At 42.8% G+C, this 22786-nt stretch overlaps 2 protein-coding genes across 15 annotated transcripts in view; both read right to left on the bottom strand.

Moving 5' to 3' along the window:
- Positions 1-168: 168 nt before the first annotated feature.
- LOC115053530 (ras-related protein Rap-2a-like) lies at positions 169-9451 on the bottom strand. 3 transcript variants are annotated; one of them, XM_029518333.1, is made up of 3 exons: positions 8913-9451; positions 8734-8861; positions 169-1413 (listed from the first exon to the last, which is right to left on the bottom strand). In XM_029518333.1, exons 1-3 carry the CDS (start codon positions 9045-9047, stop codon positions 1176-1178), a joined length of 501 nt encoding a protein of 166 aa, XP_029374193.1. In that variant the 5' UTR covers positions 9048-9451; the 3' UTR covers positions 169-1175. The 3 variants fall into 3 exon arrangements, with proteins under 3 accessions (XP_029374193.1, XP_029374201.1, XP_029374183.1); XM_029518341.1 differs by having other exon boundaries at positions 8988-9451; XM_029518323.1 differs by having other exon boundaries at positions 8734-9451.
- A 1515-nt stretch (positions 9452-10966) lies between these two features.
- mbnl2 (muscleblind-like splicing regulator 2) overlaps positions 10967-22786 on the bottom strand; it is a 46863-nt gene continuing 35043 nt past the window's right edge. For 3 of the 12 annotated variants that reach the window (XM_029518203.1, XM_029518220.1, XM_029518211.1), the window contains exons 6-9: positions 22047-22100; positions 21449-21599; positions 19546-19581; positions 10967-14148 (exon numbers count right to left, since the gene is read on the bottom strand). In XM_029518203.1, the coding sequence (XP_029374063.1) occupies positions 14024-14148; positions 19546-19581; positions 21449-21599; positions 22047-22100 (366 nt within the window). In that variant the 3' untranslated portion in view covers positions 10967-14023. Of the gene's footprint in view, positions 14149-18268; positions 18364-19545; positions 19582-21448; positions 21600-22046; positions 22101-22786 lie in introns of all 12 variants that reach the window. The other 9 variants (XM_029518229.1, XM_029518262.1, XM_029518245.1 and 6 more) reach the window with 9 other exon arrangements.

Genomic DNA, 22786 nt, shown 5'->3' with positions numbered 1-22786 from the left:
TTCACTGCGGGTGGAAACCTCATAACCCGCGGAGGTGAACGTAAAAGCAGCTCCATACCAACTTTGACAAAATACTCAAATGAAGAAAACATAAAGATTGTTTTTTACTCAGGCTACTCAATGAGTCATAAATGATTGTTCAACAATAAACAAACATGGCAATTTTGTGCATAAAGATTTATTTTTGTTGAAAATAAGTGTTTCTGACATTTAACCACTAACATGTCTGATGTGATTTAAGATAAATGAACTACACGCTGACACTGATGTTTACTTCATACTATGGAACAAGGCATTTGTATCATCTGTAAGGTGTAAAGAAAACTGTCTGTAGGTTTTAATGACTGATCGATTGATTGATGCTGTCTCTTTGGGTGAGATCAATTGTACTCAATGTCAGTGTGACAGTACAACTTCATGCACACATCATCCACAGTATGTCAACATTTGGGATCTTCTGAGAGAATTTCCCCAAAGGTGCAGTTATCTTTTTAGACATTCGTTCATCTGTTCATTCATTCATAGTTAGGCAGGCCTGCTGTATGATTAACTTCCAGTTTGACTCCTTCGCAGCGGTGACTTCCCTTCAGATACTCTGTGTTTGCTCTTGCACTGTCAAAAAGTCCCAAAAGTGCAAAAAGAAAAACACAAGCAGAAGTAAACAGGGCCGATAAAACTGCTGACCACGCTGCTATCCCTGCTTAGACCTGTGGCCGGTTTCCCAAAAGCACTGAGCACTATGATCTGCTTCGTTGATGGCTTTTAAGATGATTTTGGCACCGCGCTGCTTTTGGGAAACCCCTGAAAACTCGATCTCGTTAATCAGAAGGATAGTGGTGGATGTGGGAGGTCAAGTGTTGTTGTTTGTATTTCTCTCTCAAGGGAAAAACCACCCTGTGTCAGAAGCGTGACGAACGTTGAAACACAATTATCCCTTAACTGACATTGTCGACTTCTGCTACATGATTTCCTACACTTTCCAGAATGCGTGTTAACCAACTCAAAGGCCCGACCTGTTAGAGACAAAAGCAGATAGAAACAGTGAAAGCAAAAGTGGATGTTTGCTTTAAACCTCTTCTTCATCAATCTATCTGACATGAATTAATTTGCATCCTAATTTCTACTTTCCTCCCTTCCCACCCCCCCACCCCCCTCCTCAGCAGAATGACTGGCTGCTACTGTATGCTGCAGGCAGGGCAGCAGGTCTCTCTCCGGTCTGGCAGAGGGCAGAAGTCCATCTGCCTGACAATCTCGGCAAAAAGCTCGTCCACCATGGTCTTGCTCTTGGCTGATGTTTCCATGAAGGGGCAGCCCCAGTCCTCAGCCAGCGCCTGGCCCTCGCTGGGGGACACTTCCCTCTCCTCCTCCAGGTCCACCTTATTCCCCACCAGCACCACTGGCACCTGCTGGTACCTTGAAATGAAGAGAAAGTCGTTACAATGCGCTGCCCCACAGTGATTACAGGAATGGCAAACCTGAGTGACAGCATGTGTGTGTGTGTGTGTGTGCATTGTTGGCCTACATACTGTTATTTGTGATATGCTGAAACAATAACACAATGCACAATGGAGTGAAAACAGAGGGATAAACACTACATTGAGTTAGAGCGTCCCAGGAGGCCTTCCCTCCCTTGGTGTCTAATATCAGCAAACGGTCCCATCAGAAAACTGTCATTACAACAAACACTCCATTTATTCCTGGATCCACGTGTTGGCATGGCATGTAATGGCTTCAAATTCTTGTTAAAAATCACGTGCTATCCACTTTCCATCATTTCCATCACACACTAAGCATGTCTTAACGGAGCAAAAGCTTTCTTCCCCGGCGTGCAGCTGATGATCCCAGTCCGCTTCGCTGTGAGCCATCAATAGGAGGAAACCAGGCCGGGGAGAGTAATGGAACAGGTTATTGAATAATTGAATAAAGCTAATACACGGCTCTCACATGGAAGGACGTGAGCATCGGCTTCATACCTTGGAAACAACTGTTTTGTAGTTTTCTTACATTTGGCTGCATTAAAATTAGAAACATACCAAAACATCACCAGGGTGGGGCGAACCTGTGTGTCAATAAATAGATCTTTAAAGGATCATTTCACTCAATAAACAGGATCGTAGTCAAGTTTTGTCTGAGTATTGAGCTTGGCAGAGTCACCAAGTCTCTGAGACTCAGTTAAATCTGAAAGCATCTGTGATGAATATTTTATTTGTTAACAGTCGATCAAAACACTAATTCTGTCCGAGCATCGTTGTTGTTTTAGTTGGAGATTTTCAGCAGCAATGTCGAATAGTTTTTCTCTCAGGAGTTGGCGGAGATCAAAATTTAGCCAAAAGGAGAGTGAAGATTTGATTTACATTCATCCGGTGACCAGAAGTTCAACTCAATTCGATGCTAATGCTGTGTCAGGATGACTGCACATGGTTTCCAATTAGACAGTTAACAGCCACATATGGGTGTAATGTTTGTATATGAATTCAATCCAGGCCCCACCTTGCTCTGTTCAATACATTTCATTTCACTTGGATGTCCTTCATGTTTTTTTTAAATTAAATAACGACAGAATGTCAATTACAGAGGGTATATATTCTCACAGCAGGTAATGGCGCTGACCATCTAATAGCCTCCACCATCAGTCATTCGTAAGTGCATTCCCAGTGTGACTTATCGATCCGCTGGTGCCACTGAGAAATGGGCTCTTATCTACAAATTGGTGCCCTGCTGCCACGCTGCTCAGCTGGGAGAAGAAGTGAGGCGTGGAAAAGAGCTGGCAAACGTCTCACTCTGCCGAAGAGGGCCGGAGAGCCGAGGGAAACGAGTGCAAGCAGGGGAGAGGTGAGGAAATGATCACAGGAAGCACCGTACAGTGGGAAGTCCTGGTGTGAAGGACAGAAGCTGAAGGGGCCTTCAGCGAGACGGCAGAAGTTTTGAGGGTCAGGCTTTGTGGCTGAGGACACCACAGAGAAAAATGTAGAAAAAAGTGCCAATGATGTCAGCGATTGCTGCTCTAATGGGCGGGCTAACGTGCTTTAAGACTTTTCAAGCTGGGAAAACTTGCTCACAAAGGCTTTAATGCCAAAGACTTCCCATTAGCTTGACACCCCCCCCCCCACAGCCACAACACACACGCACACACATACACAAAAACAGCAGCTGACCTCAGCAGGACAAGCATCTCGCATGGTGCGTGTGTTTGGAAAGCTGCAGTCTGGAGGGTGTGAAGTGTGAACAAGGAGAGCACCATGCAGACAAATTCAATCCGACAGCCTTGCAGGATAAACTCTATATATAACCACAAAGACACAGGGAGAGCCAGCGTCTCCGATGGGGGGGTGTATAGAAATTGTCTTTTGCATCATCAAACTACCGCTCCCTCCTCGCCGGATGAGAAGAGAGTGAAACTGCTCGACGCAGCATGAAGAAAAGTTTCTCCGCAGGGATTTAAAAGCCGAGATCAGTCTTCAATGTATCATTGAAGAAGGCGTCAGTCAAGTCAGAGTTTGGGGTTAAACAGGAGCAGAAATCTGATTTTCTTCCCGAGATGCTCGAGGTAAATTATAATGTAACTCCTAACAATGTGCCAACTGCTGATAAAACACTGCGTCCCACTGAAGTGTGTTATACTATATATCATGGTCAGTTATTATAGCCAGTGTTTAAACGTTTACGGCTGATAACTTTATCTTGTCCTGTCGCACTTTTACTCCAAGTTAATGGTGGGAATCCTACAAACTGATTCTGCAGCATTACAGCCATAATCACATCAAAAAGAAAATTACAAACATTTGGTCTCACTGTCAGCACGGGATGGCTTGGCTGAAACCACCAGCTGCATGAAAAGACAGCTTTTTGTTCTCAAAATGCAGCGAGAGAGATGTCGTGTCGGATTTAAGGGACAGACAGGAGCAGCTGACAGACAGCTTGTGAGATTATACCGAGATACGGATATTAAAAATCTGCAGTGACTTCACACGACTTGTTGTCATAAACTCTTTCAAAATGGTCAAAATGCTGCATCCCTCTAACGCACGAGGAGACTCGAACAACTGTTGCTGTTTGCTGCTCGAACAACTAGATTTGACCTTTTCAACAAACAGAAAAGCAGTTACTTTCTTTTGCCTCTGCAGGGTGTTATTCCAGCTGTTGGGGAAAAGGCAAACACACAAAAACTCCCACACACGGAGACGCAGTGTTTATAACTCACAAAAGATGGCCTCTGAGTTTTCCACTTATCCTCGGGGTATAACGGTTTCACTGAGGTCCCCCGCTGGGCCTAATAGCTGCAGCGACTTAACGTACCTTTTTTTGGCAAGCTTCACAAGAACAGCAAACACATACAAATTACAAAAGAACAGCCAGGCGTCTCCAACATGAGCCCTCGAACCCTTCGCTCTCTGGATCTGCTCTTAATTAGCAGTTAGAGCAGCTACACTGTGTGATGCAGCTCAACACATGTATCTGCTTGTAGGACCAGACAGAAAAAAATCACAGTTCCTATAGTGCCTACGCTGTCTTAACTCCCAAAGGGTGTTACTTCTGCACAATAAAGCCTGTGTAACGCACGTTTGTGTGAGTCCTGGCTGCACGAAGAGGAAAGCGGGGAAACAAAATAACAAACCACAAACATTCCTGTGATAAACAGACAAAGAGAGCGCCTGCACAGCAGATGGAAAAGGTCTTTACGGGTTTTTTTTTAATATGATGAAACCCCAGGCTTCATTTTAATCTTTAATGGTGCAGCCCAGTTCCTGCACATTATCTTTTTTTCTTTACTTCGGATTCAAACACTTTATAGGGGGAGTGGGATTTAGGTCCTCATTAGCTTTATTCCTGCTGCTCTGAGCAGTTAAACGAAGGCAAAAAAACCAAAGAGGGAAATAAAAAGGTGAGTTTTGCACAAGATTTAAGTCTTGGGGAATCCTACGTGGTATTAATGGTCACAGGGTGTGTTGAGGCTGGGCGTGGAGAGTCTTCAGGTTTTAATGGTTAAATCCTTTTTTCATGTTTTAAACCAGATTATTACAGTCATCTTTACTCCACAGCGCTGCGCTCAACAACTTCACAAGGTGACACATCAACCGACAAAACAATGATTTAGGAGTTTCCTCTGCAAGTCATCACCTCTGACAGCTACTCACGATTGCTCCTTCCCACACTTGTAGCCTGTTTTTGTTGCGATTCTTCTGACTCTGGCAGTCAACACTGCAATCTTATTCCTGCCCACCAAGATCGCAGCAGTTTGATTGTTTTTCCAACCAGAGACCTGATCTGCCCGACCTGCTGAAAAACCTCACAAAGTCACAACCATTTCAGTCCTCTGCAGACCTTTGTCAACTTCCTGTTGTGACTGATCTGATCTTGTCACTTTTTAAATGTGCCGCTGGGATCTGAAATCTATAAGTGATAGGAATCTAAACGTGGGAAATCCCAGATAGGGATAAGAGGCCATTTGAAGGGATTTCAGATGATTAACTGCTAGGAAGTAAAATAATTGCTGCAACAATTCTTCTTTATCTGACTTTGCTTTGACCTACCTTTGCTTTTTTACTGTGGCAATTACATTTTTTTGGCCTTTTAGAATCTGAGTATTAGCTGTGAGAAATTCTGGAGTTTGGTGAGCAAACTTCAGTATCAGTGCAGTAAAAATGTGAAGTACTTTGCACACGAACAATGAGCACTTTACCAGCATTTTCAAAGCAAGCCGGCTGCTTTCACAACTCTCTCCTTCCTGATGGCAAACACCGAAAGCCCGAGTCAGGAAGCTTATTTGTACCGCCACCAAAGCGGCCCCTGGGAGACGCAGTTTTGGTCTCTCCAACCTTTTCCCACTCAACAGTGCATGATGCTCACCTCCTGCTATTAGATACAGCATCAGTGCAGCGTGAAGATGAACGTTCCCTCTCCTCTGGGGCCGGGACAACTATAAACGTTTGCATGCAAGTGAGAAGATTATTTGGTGACACCCTGATGTTATTTTCACTGATAGCAACTGGCATGAGTTTAATACTGTGAGGAGCTGGCCGCTCCCGAGGCTAAAATACTCCGTAGGTGATAGTCAGAGATATAGTTTAGCACAAATATGTGTGATAAAAGTGTGTTACACAGTTAGGAGGAAATAAAAAACATGTTAAAAGAATAGTTCAGAAAATATATGGTGTTAGTCTGCTAAAGAGCATTAGATGAATGAAAGAATAAACAAAGGATGTTAGCAGTTAGCCGCTCAGCTTAACATGGAAGCCAAGGAGGCCCAGAAGAATTAGTCTGACACAAAACCCGAACAGGGAAAGAATCCAGACTTGATTTCCTTTGGTGCTTCGGGCCAAACTCACTGTTTCCTCTCAGCTCCGGTCTTAATGGTAAGTTAAGCTCCAGCTGCACATCTGTTACACACACACACACACACGAGTTGTATGAATCTTCTCGGCAAACTGTTGGCAAGAAATTTCCCAAAATGTGTCTTTCCTGCCTCTCGCTGCACGTAAATCAGCAGAGTGCAGCTGATGTGATTTGTGCAGGTATAGTCTGCCTCAGCAGGACAGCGTGGCCCTGAGCCACCTGCAGCACTCACTGACATACAGGATCGCACGCTCTCCATGCTTCCCCCACAAGAGTCCTGCATAAGCATTCTGCTTTATATGACTCCCTAATGGAGGCCTGATGTCTTCTTGGCTTCCAACCCAACACAATCCCATTAAGGTCTGGAGAGTGGGCACATGCTCTATCTCTTTGTGGTTCTGTTGCTGTTGATGCTGGATCAGCACAACGCTCCGGAGGAGGGAGGCTGATCTCCTGAAGACGGCTAAGAGAGGCCAGGAGTTATTGTGTTGTTTGTTTGATTAAGGATGGGCAGCCAGTGTGTGTGTGTTTGACAGACTAACTGAGCCTATTCTTGCTATCCCAACATAAACCGACAATGATATTACAAGAGTGTGTGCGCTTTGTGGTGGGTGATTTCTCAAACGATGAATTAACAGCACAAGCTAAAGGTCGGGAAAATAAGCAGCAGGGGTGATGAAAGAAAATGATGATGTATCGCTTTACATTCATCCATGGAAAGGAGCTGAAATTGCGATTTCAATGAGAGTATGATTTATACATTTTTCATTTCAGGTCACTGTCCATGTTCAGCAGTGTTTTATTTGCAGGCTTGTAGGTACACTAACTATCCGTACTTCAAACGCAGAGCAGTGTGAAATAAAAGTATAAATTATTTATACATATACACTTGAGGAAAGTGGTAGTTGGTGCAGCGTAGGCAGCTGCGTTGGGTGGCGGCTGGCTGGAGGCGACAGAACACACTTTTATCCATCATTATATTATTCATTTCAGAGGAGTCCCCTCATGCATTGGTCCCGTCTGAGCCTCGTCAGCTGTGACACACTCGGCCTGTGACGTCTGATCCACAGGAACACTCCCTTCACTCCAGGAGATGGGGCTAAAAAGCACTGCACCAAACTACACGGATTAAATTATGAATTATTATTACACAATAAGCAGTTCGATGAATCGCTGTCCAATGTTCAAAAACAGCGTTTGACTGTTTAAAAGCTGCAGTTTGCACAAAGGAAATGTCTGAAAGGAGCATTGCAGCAAAAAGCTTCAGAAGTGGAGCTGTGGGAAAATCTTTGCTTACAAATGATGAACCTCTGTGACTTCAGATCTGGTCTAACCTCCGACCTCAACTACTGCAGCTGCGTCCTCACAATTTTTATTAAAGTACTCCAAGTGAATTATTGTTGAGATTTTTCATGAGGGCAGAGAGAATGTAGAAAAATTATCCGATCATTTTGTGAGAAAATACTCCAGAGACAGAAAAAAATATAATCTGTCCCAGATATTTGGATACTTTGAGGTTTGTGGTCTGACAGTTAGTCCCCAAACACACATCGAGCCATGTACATCATCTTTATTCATCGAAAATCTAACCATTTCCTGGAAGAGTGGGGCCAACAAATCAGGGGAGAAGAAGAGAATGACATCATGTAACAAAGGTCCCCGGCCTGACTCAGACTGCACGATCAGGGCCTTCTTCAGCAGGACTAAGATGGAGTTAAAGTGAAATCAAGATGAATCATTTCCACACTCGTGATCATCTCTCGGCCTCCACATTTCCAAATTCAAGTCCTGATAATGTTTATGTGCTTCTGCTAACTAAAAGATGTTTAAGTTGCAGAGCTGAAACGGTGTCATCAAACAAATGATGGGAGACTTGAGCCACAGCTTGGATGAGCTCTGTGGGTTTGTTGAGTAATGGACTGAGGTGATCAAAGCCATCCAGAGTTAGCCATGTGTGAGAGACAGAGAACATCAGAGCAGTCAGGGGCTTCAGGCCTGATGTATGACAGGTGAGCCACAGCTGGACTCTGATGAGCAACATATGAGCTGGTTGCAGCTTCTCACGAAGCGAGGAGGAGGGGTGGGTGTGGGGGTGATGACAGGATGTGAGTTTGAGATAATTCAGCTGTACAGTAAACTGAACAAGTGGTGATTATGGACTTTTAGAGGCCCCTGGGAGGTTCCAGGGGGGATCACTTCAACTTTCATTTCATAAAAATGGATTAAAGAACGACGGGATGTTATTGTTGTCGGTTTATAACTCACCTTCCGGCCACCACAACCAACTTGTGGGGTCTCTGCTGCTGTCTCTGCTTCAGGGGCCTACAACACTCCCTCATCTTTTGTGCACATATTCTCACCGCAAGCCTGTTTAATTCAGTAAAGGGGGCTCTCTCTCACCTTTTGACCCTGATGATCTGGTCTCTCATGGGCTTGATGTCCTGAAAACTTTGCTGATTGACCAGGCTGTAGACCAGGATGAAGCCTTGGCCGTTCCTGATGTAAAGGTCCCTCATTGAGGCGAACTGCTCGGTGCCGGCTGTGTCGAGGATCTCCAGCACCGACGGAGAGGAGTCCACCTCGATCTCCTTCCGGTAGAAATCTTCAATGGTCGGGTCGTACTTCTCTATAAATGTGCCGGTGACAAACTGCACCGTGAGGGCGGACTTGCCCACCCCGCCGCTGCCCAGCACCACCACCTTATACTCCCGCATCGCGCTCCTGCGGGTTTAGATCCGGCATGCAGAGAATAAAGTGTCGAGCGGCGGAGAAAGGAAACGCATCCCCCTGCAGAGCTGCCGGGGCTCAGACTGCGGGCATGGCACGGCCGCAGCCTCCGGGAAATGAGATGCTCCTGCAGCTATAGGCGGGCACACTGGGAGGGAGGATGCTGGAGCATGGAGCCCTGAGCTGCACAGCTGCACAGCTGCAGAGCTGCAGACGGCCTCTACTGAGATATTCCCACGCTATCTGCAAGGGCCAGCATTCCCCAGGCATCCATAATGCAATAAGGCGTCGGTGTGGTAAAAATCAGACTGGCTATTATTAGAAGCAACGAGACGGCACATCTTCTTTCCGCGCCGCCTAAACAGGAGGCCCGTTCATGGCCGTGCACGGCGGCTCCGGCGGACTTAAAGGAGAAGAGCTGATGGGAATCCACGCCTCTGGAGTCGGTGGAGCTCACTGTTTCCTGGAACATATGAGGGGTGATCAGTGCCCCGGTGCAGGGAGGGCAGGCCTGTCTGTGACAAAGGACAAAGAAATAAAACAAGATGATCCACGTGGCTCCATCGCTCCATCGCCGATGACGTCACTTTTCCTCCGGGTGTGACGTATCATTGTGTGTCTGCTGCACCTGAACGTCTGCAAGGTCACCAGCCCCCTTTAAATGTGAGCCCAGAGCTCCTGATGCTGCTCATCATCTCAGTGTTTCTTCAGTCACGCAACACAACTGTTGTGTTGCTGTATTTTATTGATAGTGTGTTTGTTAAATGGAGATGCAGTTGCTAAAGCTGAAGTAGGTGTGGTATTGATGACTCCTCATACATTTTTTTTCCCCTCCATGAGACACCTCACTGCAGCAACAGGAAATGACATAGGACATAAATAATGGAAAACAAATACTTCAGTCTTAATGTTGTGTTCACCATCTGTGGCAAAAAGCTAATTATCTCAGATTAACAGATCTCAGTCTTGGCTGTATGGATTCTGTTTTTTTTTTTTACATCATCCAAAAAGTGAATTTCAGTGAGACTGACGGTCCTGATAGGCCATAAAAAGTCACATCTGGGGCAGGTTAAAAAGCTAATGTCTGTTTGGGTCAAATCCATGTCTGTAAAGTAGAATCCCACACAAACAGCTCGATAAAAGACGTCAACAAAAGAGCCGGACAAAACAGCTAATTTGATTTTCTTTATTTCTTTCTTTCAAGAGATTTTACACTATCTTGCTGGAACCAAAGAAACGTTTTGACTATAGAAACATAAAATAGCACAAAATATATGCAAAAAGAATACATTGAAAAATGATTACATTGAAACTATAAATCTGTTGAGGGTCTTTTTGTCAATTCGTCTTTAGGATTTTACTTTGTTGTTGGGAAACACTGCAACAAAGATGGCACAGACAGTCACAGTCTTCACCTCGGGTCTCCGGTGTCGGCCCTCTGCTGGCTAAAGCTCCGAATCACAAGATCCAAACGGTTCCATTGGAAGTCAACGGGACCAAAAGATCTCTCGACAGATTGGGGAGCCCAGAGGTAAAGGTCAGCGACTGTTCTATCTGCTGCAGTCACCCCTTTTGGCCTTGTGATGCGCACATTAAAACCTTAAAAAAGATGATTTTAGATATAAAGATATATATTTGAAATGAAACTGAGGAGGGATCTGAAGAGAGACCCGTTGGAGTCTCTGTCAAAACTTTCATAAGAGCTCTTAAAAACATAAAACCTTAAGCACGATGGACTCAAGATAAGGCAAAGTGTTTGGATAAGCTGAGTCTGCTCAGTTGACCAACTGCTCAGAAAGTGCTTACATTTTTCTTTTTACCATCAGTCAATCATTTCCGACACATTTCAAAAAACATTACATGTCAAGAAGATTCCATACACAAGGGCATCGTGGGTCACCAAATGAGGACATTTTGTGTACAGACTTTTTTTTTTTTTTCACTAGAAACATTCAGTACGTTATCATTTAGTAATAAAACAAAAAAAATATTGTTCTCCCATGCAACATGTTGAATTAAAGTTATTAACCGGTAGTATCTGCTTTTTGATTGATCAACAGATTTACTGTACTAGCAGGAAATGAAAACAGATCACATTGTTAAAGAATATGAAAAGTGCAATCCTTAACTCTAGTGATACATACGCCTCGAATAAAACGTCTCAGTGTGGAACCTAAAGGCTCTTTGTCAGGGGAAGGGCTGTACATCCAAACTTATTCATTTATAGATTATTTAGTCCTTATATATATATTTATATATAATCTATGTAACATTGATGACTTTAAATCTATTTAGAGTTACAGTCACAGCGCTATAGAGGCTGTCATTTGCTAATGAAAATATTAGGTCATTGTCATAATCTCAGTGAAGAATAAGAAATGTTGGTATCTTCTTTACAATCTACCTTGTGTACAGTGTTCTAGCAAAAAGAAACAAAAATCAACTTAACAATGTCATTTACAAAAATACCCAACTTTAGTAATTGCAACATTTGGTTGCCACAGCAACAACTTAATATTGTTATGAAATACTATTATACTAGAGTGAAAAGTACATCTTTTTTGAAATTTTCTTCTCTTTTTTTGGTAAAATGTCATCTATACAATAAACATTTTTTTTTTTTTCCAACAACACAAGCAACTCTATAACTACGCTCATTACTGCAACGCCGTGATCTTTTTTATCAATGAGAAGGCAAGAAAGATCCAGTAGCTTTCTATCGGTGGGCCCCCTTTAAAACCCCACCCCTCAGACATGTGCGGCTTCTCATTCGCTGACCTGACAGGTTAGACCTTGAAATGACCAACCGTGCAGAACGTAGCACAGCTCAATAAATTACATTCATTTCAAAATAGAATAGTTTACAACATTGTTTTTGACTAAAATTTGACCAAGAGTAACACAAGATAAATTACAACAAAATAGAACTTTTACCACCTTCCACAAATATTACACACAATCATAATGCATGTGAAGACAGCCAAAAGTGAATGGAACCAAAACGTGAAACTGGAGTGAAGCACTCTCGTTCCAAACAAATGACTGTGGATTGTCAATGTTAATCAAGCACCATGAAATTTGAACAATGGACAATAAGATTTAGCGTAATGAGTTCAAACTAAAGAGGGCTGGTTTAAAATTATATCATAAATGTTTGTGATGCTGACTGAAAAACAGATGATTGTTCTGGGAGGAGGAGGAGGAGGAGAATGAGGAGGTGGTGGATTTCAGGGGAACTCAAACAAAACTTTAGAGGAGACACAACACAAATTTTAAATAACTTTGAATACATTTCCAGAACTATGAATAGAAACTCGCAAAATAAGAGACACTTTACATACATTACGCAGTTAACAACACATTTTTTTTCTCACTCACGTTCCTCATGTAAACTACTCAAACCATGGTAAGAAACAATGGTACACCATGAAAGTCACCAAACATTCTACAAAGCTATTTTTGATTTGTTGTTTCTTTTACTTCTTTTGTTTCGATAAAGTCACTTGTGATGTTAATGAATGGTTACTAGAAAACTGTTTCCAGTAATGATTCGCAAAATGTGATGTCTTTCCCGAAAAGTCCATGTAGCTTCTGACAGCCAGTGTGTTGTGTCTGTGACTTTTTAGTGATACACTCTGGATGCAAGTGTTGAACATGTTGATGAACATTTTTTAGGCACTTCTACAGTTTTCTAAAATGGAACAGGATTATCGGTGATAGTAGGGTTGGACAGGACAACCGACGGTCACAGATAGCCCTCCAGTCGAAATTCAAGTTATCTTTTTGCTTGACGAGCGTCGTCAAATGCACCGTTTTTTGTTTAGTCTTAGCACTTAAATCCCTCACCTGTCCCTCGAAAAACTCTCCTACCAGGCCTGGTGTTGTCATCACCTGCTAGACCTCGCGACAAGTCCCAGTCTGCCGGCAGACCATCAGTCTCCAGATACGAACACACACACGCACACACACACACGCGCACACACACACACACACACACACACTCAAGGCTTGGTATGTCTGGAGTGGACCCTCAAGCTTTGTTTAACCCTTGGCACAGACCTGAGCCTTTTGGCTTTACGGTAATGGCCGCGACTATCTTCTTCTGTCAACACTGGGCACTGTCTTCCCCTGTCCTTACTGCATGCAGAAATCCGTGCACAATCTATCACGCCACTCTGCAGAAACAAAACACCCGAGCAGATAAAGGGTGTGCTCAGCAGCTTTTGCAATGGCAAAAGAGAAAAAAAAAAAAAATTAATAAAATCAAAATATGTCTGGGTGTAAAAATCTGGTCCTGCGCTCTGACAGGTTGATTCCATTGACCTCTTCCAAGCCGCAACTTTGGCAAGATGTTTCCGGAGATGAAAAGTTGGCGGGGGAAGGTGGATGGGGGTGAGGGGTGAGGGGTTGGGGGGGGGGGGGGGTAAGCTTCATCATGGCATCTTAACAGCGTCTGGGGCAGACGAGGGTCACAGAGGAACCCTCGCAGGGACAGTCACATTAAGAAAGCATGTCTGCCCCAAGGACATTCAACTTTGTAGAGAGAGAGAAAAAAAAAAAAAGCAAAGACCACCAGATGAAAACTGTCTTCGAAGCAGCGAGTGCATTGGTGTGGTTGTGCACGGGTTTTCTGTGACGCTTCCTGTTTTCCCATTTCCACATTAAGCACTATATGTGTCATATAGCGCAGATCAATCCATCGTTTTGTACGAACCAAAGGGATGAACATTGTGCAGAGGTTTTTAGAATAAATATGAAAGAGGGGGGATCAACGGTAATTTGAGAGAACAGTTGTTAAAATGACCTCTATAGTGTGTCTGCTATGTATGTAATATTATACATAAGAATATTTTTGACTTTTTCATGTTAATAATTTTTTCTAGCAATACATACAGTATATATCTTTTTTGTGTGTGTTACACCGGCACTGCAGTTCTTACGGTTAAATTGAAGTGTTACACTTTTAGCATGCAGGTTGCTGGACCTCTATGGGAGAGGTAAGGTAGTATTTACACAGGGGCTGTTTTGGGTTTCCCAGTGCAGCTTCGTGACACTCCGTTCCTTTCCTGATATTTACTTCAGGATGATCTGCACAGAGAGACAGAGAGAGGAACAGGAAGGGGAGAAAACAAGGAGACAAAGCATTCAGTTTACCTTGAAGAGACAAACTTTTAGTCACATTTATCATGTAAAGCACAGTTGTGTACTTTAAAAGAGCATCATCACAAATGTCTGACAGGGAAATGCTATCTGACTGATTAATTAACCTGAGAATGATGAGACAGAACTGGTAGATTTACTTTCTGGTGTCTCGTTTAAGAGCTAGATTTTTTCTGTCTCAAACAAACTGAGTATGACTGCACCAGAAAAAGCCAAATGTGTGGAATATCTTTTGAAACTGTTCAAAAAATGTTTTGCCACATCACCCGAGGGTTAGGAGGCATGTTCGTGAACTGAATTCTTTCTAAAGGTGTTTTCAGACTGATGTCTCTGGGATCAGTCGGTTCACTTGCTGTTTTTTTTTTTCCCAGATAGATTTTCTTTTTCTTTTTGCACAGATAAAAATTCAAACAATGCATCACTAAAAGCTGTGTGAGAATGTTTACCCCACTCATCGGTTATGTGTTTGGGCTGGAAAGGATTTAGTAAAAACAAGAAGAAAGTCCTGAAAAGATCCTGTACTGCCCAAATACCAAGACAGTAATTTGTTGGTAGCCCAGGGCTGACCTTTATTCCTTGTCCTAGATTTTGTTAGGAACTGTTTATCTTAAACTCAGAAACAGCATGGATTAGATGGAGGTAGAAAATATACTCCAGAATTTGTTTGTAACAGGACTGAGACCTCTGAAGGATCTCGCTGCAGTCGTTTTGGTTCATTCCTGATTGCAAATAAATCATAGCAAGTGGGAAAAAACAGAGCCATATTTGAACAGACTAAACAACAAAGGTTTGAAAATTTCCTGGCTCATATATTTTCACATTGTTTCTATATTTTTTCACGTGCCCAACTGAGTGCAACACCATGAACGGCTTGGAAGAAACACAGTCAGAAAATTAGGCGCAGGGTGAAGCAGACTGATGAAACCTGAAGAAGGATATGGCCTCATGCTATTTGCCCCACTTCGAAATGAGGCCACGTTTAGAAACACTTTTGCTTGTCATCATGGCTGGTCAACACATGATACAGCCTGGTGCAGCATACTGAGACTTTTGGGCTGGAGAAAACACGTCCCACAACTACTAAAATAATTATTTTAGTTGTTGTGGTAATGCCACCTGCTTGCTGTTTCATGTGGACAAGAACAAAAGATCCAGTTATTTGCAAATAGCAATCGACCCAGATCTGGTCACATCTGTTTGTGTTCTTCCATTTGGAGATAAAGACCAATCCACCACACAACAAAGAGAATAGGAGAGGAGGATAAGAGAGGGGAGAACAGGTAGAAGAGCTACTGGCCGCCACTGGCAGCAAGCCAACGCACAACAGACACATGATGGTTGTTCACAGACAAAAGTACAGAAGCCATCGGTCACGTCACGCATCACAGAGGGTCACCACCGGTGGAGAGCGTGCAGCTGCACAGGCTGAGAAGACAGCCCGCTCTGTAGTGCAGTATAGAAATATTCCCGGGTGCCAGAGGGGTGGGATCAACCAGAGAAGATGGTACACCCCGACCGTCTGGCACCACAGACGGCTAAAAACAAACCTCAAGAGCTGTTTACGGGTCCTGTTTGTCGAGGATTTGGTGCAGTGATACTGGCAGCGTTTTCAGGTCAGAAGATCACACTTGCCACCATTAGATGGCAGAATTTGAATGATAAAATGTGATTAAGTGTGTGTTATAGAAATATAAGCAGAATTTGAACTTGTCTTACAAAGTGATAGCAGATTGTTACTGTAATCGCATTGGATCTGAACTGTTAAACTCAATAGCACGTTTCCCTCCACAGCGAGGTGAGAGATTGAACCTGTCTCTGCTCAGTATCACACTCTGGTTGGAAAAGTGGTCTTCTCATCACTGCAGTGGGCAGACTGTCCACACCGAGGCGGTTCACTGTGCTGTGTAACGACATTCAGACAGTAGAGGGCACTGCAGTGTTTCGCTCTCCAGTAAAGGCAGCGCCGCGACCAGACGCCCCAGTGCTGTGAGCACACGGTTAATACATGTTGGGACATGGAGGGATTCGATTGGTTTAGGGGTTGTGAGTTGACCAGAATCTGAACCTATTCTGTCTTTTTATGCATAACATCATAGTCACTATGACTGAACATCTGCAGGCTTCTTTGGCTCTCATGTCATGACGTCCACGGAATCCAGTTCTGTCCGACTTCAATATGGAGAAAAGGAGCCATCACATTATTATGGATATGATAACAGCTGAGACAAACTAGCACGCAGAAGTTTGGGACTGATAGATACTGACAGGACGGTAACATCAGCAGCTTGTGGCCGTAAATAAAAATAATTAAAATGGAAGCCTGGATGTTTATTCTGAAAAACCATATGCTGGTGATGACTTTACTCGACGAGGCGTGCACATTATCCAGTGCAGCTGGTGAGTATAAGTGGTAACTGTGTCCGAGCTGGAGGAATCTATGTGCAGGGTGGGGTGGGTGGAGAGAGAAAAGGAGGGAGGGGGGCAGATGGAGACAGACAGCGAGGGCTGACGTCAGTGTTTCTCTGGCTCCTTGTCCCACATGCATCTTTAAAGAGCAGCTCAGCTTCCTGCTGCTACTGCTGCTGCATGCCAATTACAGGAAGAGATGGTGACTCACAGGAAGTGCATATACTGATGGCCCATGAGGAGCAATAAAGCAAAAGATACTGAGGCTAGATTCTTGGTTAACGATAGAAGAAGGACGTCAGGGAAATTATTAATGTTCTTTTTTGATTTTAAAGTGGACCAGTCATTTTTATTTTTACAATGTGTACTTCAATTCTGATTATTTCATTCTTGTTGGGACACAAAATGTTTTTAAAAGCTATTTTTAGACACTTGAATAATTTTATAATAATAATTTTAATAATTTTCCTAAAATTATTTATCCAAGCTGAAATGTAAACATTTTCTCTGGACAGTGAGGCTGAGGCAACAAGGCCAAAGAGTAAAAAAAGACCAGTGAAAGGAACAAACAGAGATACAAAATTCATAATACTAGTCCCCACGACTTGCAAAAGTTCACTTATAATTATGATATAACGGGTAAGTTTCATTTCATACTTTATATGAATTTGTTTTTTGATAAAACAAAAAAAAAAAAAAAGACACCTCCAAAGAGACGCTGTGAAAGACCTTGTTAATTCATACAATTTCTCCATGCTCTGTTTTACACACGCTTGTTAAAAATGACTTAATTGTTTTGCAGGCCCGTTTTTACCTTCATCTGTGTGTCCTTAAGAAACCTTTAAACAGGACTACCAGTAAATGATTGCCAGCTGTGTGAGTCCAGAGTGCCAGCATTGTGCTGAAATTTCCAGGTTTAAAATGGGGCACACATGCGTCACTCTGGCATTCAAACCTGGCCCAGCTTCCCTGGCTCCTGCTGACATGTAGCAACAGGAGAGCCGGCGATCAGAGGCCATTTTTAGATGTCTGTGATCATTTTTCCTGTGTCTGTCTCTCCCTGACAAGCAAAGCTCGTAACTCATATTTTTATCCTTCAACTAGGAAAAGGCAAAAAGGTGAAACTTGAGTGGAAACAGGAAAAGATCCAACATGGTGGTTGTTGCGAGTCAGCTGCAAGTGCTGGAGACATTGTCTGTATGTGTTTGCTTGAATGTGTGTTTGCATAGCACACAAGCAGTACAGATGATGCCCCTACTGCAGATGGAGAGGCTTATTTGACAACAACAAGAAAAGTGGAAAATAAAATGTAAACAGAACATGCAAAACAAAACCAGGAAGTAGTGCAACACAACACAACTACTACTTTGCAAATGTGGGAGCTCTGAAGAAGTGCTTGTTAGCAGTAATGGGGCTGTTCCACATACACTCGCTGGCACTTGCTTCCTCAGGTAGCCCCTATGCTTTAAATTCTCTTGAGAACCCCAACTTGTGCGCTTGTCCAGTACAGTGGCGCACATGACTAGGGAGGGGCTGGGCACGGGCAATGGCTCAGCTGCAGGTTATTGCAGCTCACTATTAGAAAGCAGGACTTATTCAGAGCTCCAGGGACTGATGAAAGAAAGCTTTAAAAGGAGCAAACCTGATTGGCTGGTGCTGTTGCTGCGTAGGGGACACTTGTGGCAGGAGTTGTTGCTGCAGAGACAGTAGCAGGCGTAGCACTGTACATCATTGGGACTTTGTTTTGAGGGAGGGAAAGGGGAGGTGGGGGGTGGGGGGAATGGGGGAAAGGGAAGGAGGTAGTAGCAATGGACAGGTAGGTGGAGCATTATGGTAACCATGGCAACAGTTTTGTGTGTGTGTGTTTGTGTGCGTGTTGTGTGTGTTTGTGTGCGTGTGTGTGTGTGTGTGTGTGTGTGTGTGTGTTTGTCATTGTTGATGGCCGTGGTAGTGATGGTGATGGTGGCGGATGTTACAGAGAGCCAGCAAGCCATCGTTAGGGTTACACCGGCAGATGGCATGCAACCATTCACAATGCAAAGCAAGGAGGACAGGAAGAAAGAAAGAAAAAGAGAGCATGGGAGAAAAAATAAAATAAAATAAAAAATAAAAATAAAAAAAAAAAAAAAACAAGAGGAGAGAAGCTGATTACAATCACAAGTAAGGAAATTTATACGGAAAATCAGTTTGCTGTTTTTCCCAGAGAAGTTAAGGAGCAAAACACACCAATTACAATGAATCGATGATATTTTTGGCACTAGGGATGGGAATTTTATTCCTTTAGTCCATGTGGCCTGACATGAAGACCAGAGGGGAGATGCCAAAAAACCCAGGCAGCGACTTTATTCCGAATGCCAAAACCAGGCAACTATGATGGATTGTGGTTAACAGTATGTTCAAAGTCAATATTCCTCGTTGTCAATTCACCATCTGTAAGTAAGTATGATGTGCCGGTTAGCCGGCTGGAGCGTGAATGTAATTCTCATCCCGTTGTTGCAGAGACAAAAGCTCCAGTTGCAAATAATTTCTCTGGGAAAACTGATTTAAATTTCCTGATCAACACAGCACAGCAAACAGAGAGTAGCTATCCTACAACTTAAGACCAAACAGATCAGTCTGCAGTATTTTATCTACACAAATATCATAATCATAAACAGTCATTAGCAAGAAAGTCAGTAAGAAAACAAGATCTAAAACTCTTCCAGGTGATACAAATGGACATAAGTGTGTTTGAGATAACATACAAACAGTTGAGTGAGAATTTCCCCGAGAACATTTTAATGTTTCAAATCGTATGAATGACCTTTTGTCTCACCTGTAAGGGCTACTGCCCACTCATCCCACTCCAACCCCCCCGCCCACCCTCCCACCTACATCAAACAGTGTGTGTGAGTGAGCAAAGGGAAGGTCGAGACCTACCAAGACTGCTAGCAGGAGTCATGCACAAGACTGACCCTGTTGTGTTCATGCAGAGAAAGACAGAGAGAGAGGGAGACACAGAGGGAGAGGGAGAGAGAGAGAGAGAGGAGGAAATAAATGGGTTAATTGAGGGGGAGGAGAACAACAAGGTTACACAAGACAAAAAAAAAAAAAAAAAAAAGACAGCTGGGACGCTACTGTTATAGTGATGCTGTCAGCCAGTTATGAATGAAGTACACAAGAGCAGGCCGAGGATTTCCCTTAATTGGTTATTGTATTAGTAAGTTTATATACAGCAGCGGTTAAATCAAACTCAGTTATACAGTAGAATATGAATTTGTGCCATGTATGTTCTTTGGTTATTGTTTGCAAACTTGGAAGGAAGGAAATGATAGAAAACCAACCCATTAAGTGCTGACATCTTACTTTCTGATATGAACTGAATTTACTCGGAACTCTCTTTCGCTGTATGTGGTTTCCTCTTTTTTTCTGTGCTTTTTCTTTCACTAGTTGAGGCTCAGAGGTCAGGGAGCATGGAGCCCACTGAAACGCCTTTCTTCTTCTACTGGCTTCGACGATCCCACTGCCTGAGATCAAGATATAGTTGCAACAAATCTTCCACTGGCCCACAAGCGGCCTACTCAGTTTTAACACTTGGATCCAAATATTCTTAATATTTACAAGTGTTTACTTTCTTATTCCTGAGTCTTCTGAGGCCACAAAAATATTTGCAGCGAGTGAATTATTACACACTATGAAAAACAACCTCAAGGGAAAAAAAACTCTAGAAAAATTAGAAGTAGAAGTAAAAGAAGAAGTAGAAGAGGAAAGGAAACTAAAGTGGCGGGCAGCAGCATCATGCCGGGTCAGTAGAATGATGTCCACCCTGATCTATTTGAAATGGGGATGGGTGTGATTTACGGATACAGGACCATCCAGATAAATTGCTCATCAGAAATTTAGTTGAAATGCTCTCATGTGAATGTGTAAAATATTTGGGATGTGCTGTCCCAACATTAAGGAGAAACCACATCCATCTGAAATGAGCCAAAGCTGAGATAAAGAGGGAGTGAGGGAGGAGGGGCTGTCGGACATCTCTCGCCACAGGGAAACAAAAAGAGTAGGTAGAAGGAGCGAGGGGATCGGAGTCTAATACTCATTACTAATGATAGTGGCTCCTGGCTACTGTTTCAGCTGCAGTTAACTCATTTAGCAGGTGACTGCAGGCTTGAGCTACTGTTAGTTCCTGCATGTGCCGAACACAGGGAGAGTATTTTGTTCGGGACCAAAGAACTGGAGAGGAATAAGGGAACAGAGTCTAGTGAATTTGACAAAATGGGAACAAAATTGCTTTTGTAAATGTTATTTTTTTTCCAATATCGATGTCAGTCATGGCAAATTAAATAAATACTGAATAAGCTGCATTTGCTCCAAAAAACAGGCTTTTTTCCCCCACGCACTAAACTAAAAAGTTGCAATGACTGTGGTCGAAACAACTGGGCTTGTTTCCCTCTTTTGATTGACTTGGGGTTAGATTGATAGGGAAATCATATTCAGTGGGTAATATATCATATCCTTTATTGCTCTGATCAAAGCCTGTGCTTGCCCTTCCATCTGGCAGCGATAAGGTGTCACTTGCAATGATCTGTTTCAAAAGAAAATATAAACTTCACAGATGTGACTGATCACGAGAGTCCATTTTTCTTAGCATAAGAAACTCCAAATAAATAAATAAATAAATAAATAAATAAAAAATAAAAGAGTTATGATGGACAAAGGGTTAGCTGAGGACATTCAGTGCAGTGAGTGTATCTGTGCGTCTGTGTGTGCTTGCATGCTCTGCATACCTATTAGTGCTGGTGTCTGTATCTGTGTGCTGGATGTATCGACAGGGAGCTCTTACCTGTGGGAAAGAAAGCGGGCTGCTGGAGCTGTGCATTGGCCAGTGCCTGCTGGTAGTGCAAAACACTGGGGTTGAACAGGGAGCTTGCTCCGTTGTTCTTCTCAAGTGCTGGTCTCTTTGGTAGGGGCTGGAGGACACCGTGGGGAAACGCCTAACCATCAAACACACACAAACACACACACACACACACACACACATCGATGACAAGAGCATAGTACATTGAAACTAGATGATTGAACAAATCAACACTGATATTTTTTCTAAATTTCTATGCACAGCACAACAAGGCACAATGGAAACTTGGTGTAACTATCACAAGGACAATGAGAAACTACACCGTAGCATGGCAATCATCAACAACACATTACAGAAAACAGTGTATTAACTTGAATTATTTTAACATTACATTATAACTGTTCATTGAATAAATGTACAGTATAATTAGAATTGCCACTGGTGTTCATAAATGTCAAAATATTTACACTTTAAACGTTTTACCAGGTTTCACAAAAACAAAAGAGCCAACTTAAATTTTGTGAGTGGCTACAGTACAATTAAAGAAGCTACATGCAAAGCAAAAGGTGAAAGGTCAAAGTACCAGGTCTACAGTTGCCTCGAGGGGTCGCTTCATTGCTTTGGCAGTCGACTGAGTCTTTAATTAGCAGGCAGCGAGCACATGATGGCAGTGGGCCAATGGGATTCAAGCGTATTAACATACAGGTAACAGCAAGCAGAGGTGCGTCATGGGGGACAGCATTGCATTGTGGATAGGTGAGAAGGAAAAAAACAAAAACAAAAATAATCTGAATGCAAGTATACCACATACAAAACAATAGGCATGCACATAAACAAAAAACTGTTTTGTTTACTTTAAAGAAACATTGCTACTTTTTGAATTAGTATAAAAGCAAAAAAAAAAAAAGAAAATAAATAAATAAAATAAAAGCATCTACATTAACCTTTGGTTAAAAAAAAGCAAGATTCTATGATGTACCTCAAAACTACTGTGAAAGCATTTTAGTAAGGTCAACTACTTCTGAACTAGTCAATCAATTTTTTAACATCTACGCAAGAACAAAATGCAGTGAGGTAAACATAAATGATTCAGATTATAAATACTGGGTGGACACTGTATGTGAGATCTGAACAGAAGTATCATCAACACAATCACAGTGCACCTGGATTACTTGATTTGATGATGTGAGGTGCTTTCATGCCTAAGGAATGTCGAAAACCCTCACCACTAATTGGGATGTGAGTGAGCTCTGGGCCAAGCCCCTCACATTATTCACCTCAGCCTTCACAACTGGCAGAAAGGTCTGGACACACTTGTATGAT

The sequence above is a fragment of the Echeneis naucrates genome, chromosome 2 (assembly GCF_900963305.1).
Source record: "Echeneis naucrates chromosome 2, fEcheNa1.1, whole genome shotgun sequence".
NCBI lineage: Eukaryota > Metazoa > Chordata > Actinopteri > Carangiformes > Echeneidae > Echeneis > Echeneis naucrates.
The sequence above is the reverse complement of the archived record's forward strand: the minus strand, read 5'-3'. Positions and strand labels throughout refer to the sequence as shown.

Excerpts from the sequence above, each read along its gene's own strand:
- LOC115053530 (XM_029518323.1), bottom strand. The coding sequence starts at position 9,047 with ATGCGGGAGTATAAGGTGGTGGTGCTGGGCAGCGGCGGGGTGGGCAAG. Across the intron at positions 1,414-8,733 it reads CAGATCATCAGGGTCAAAAG|GTACCAGCAGGTGCCAGTGG; the intron begins GTGAGAGAGAGC and ends CTTCATTTCAAG.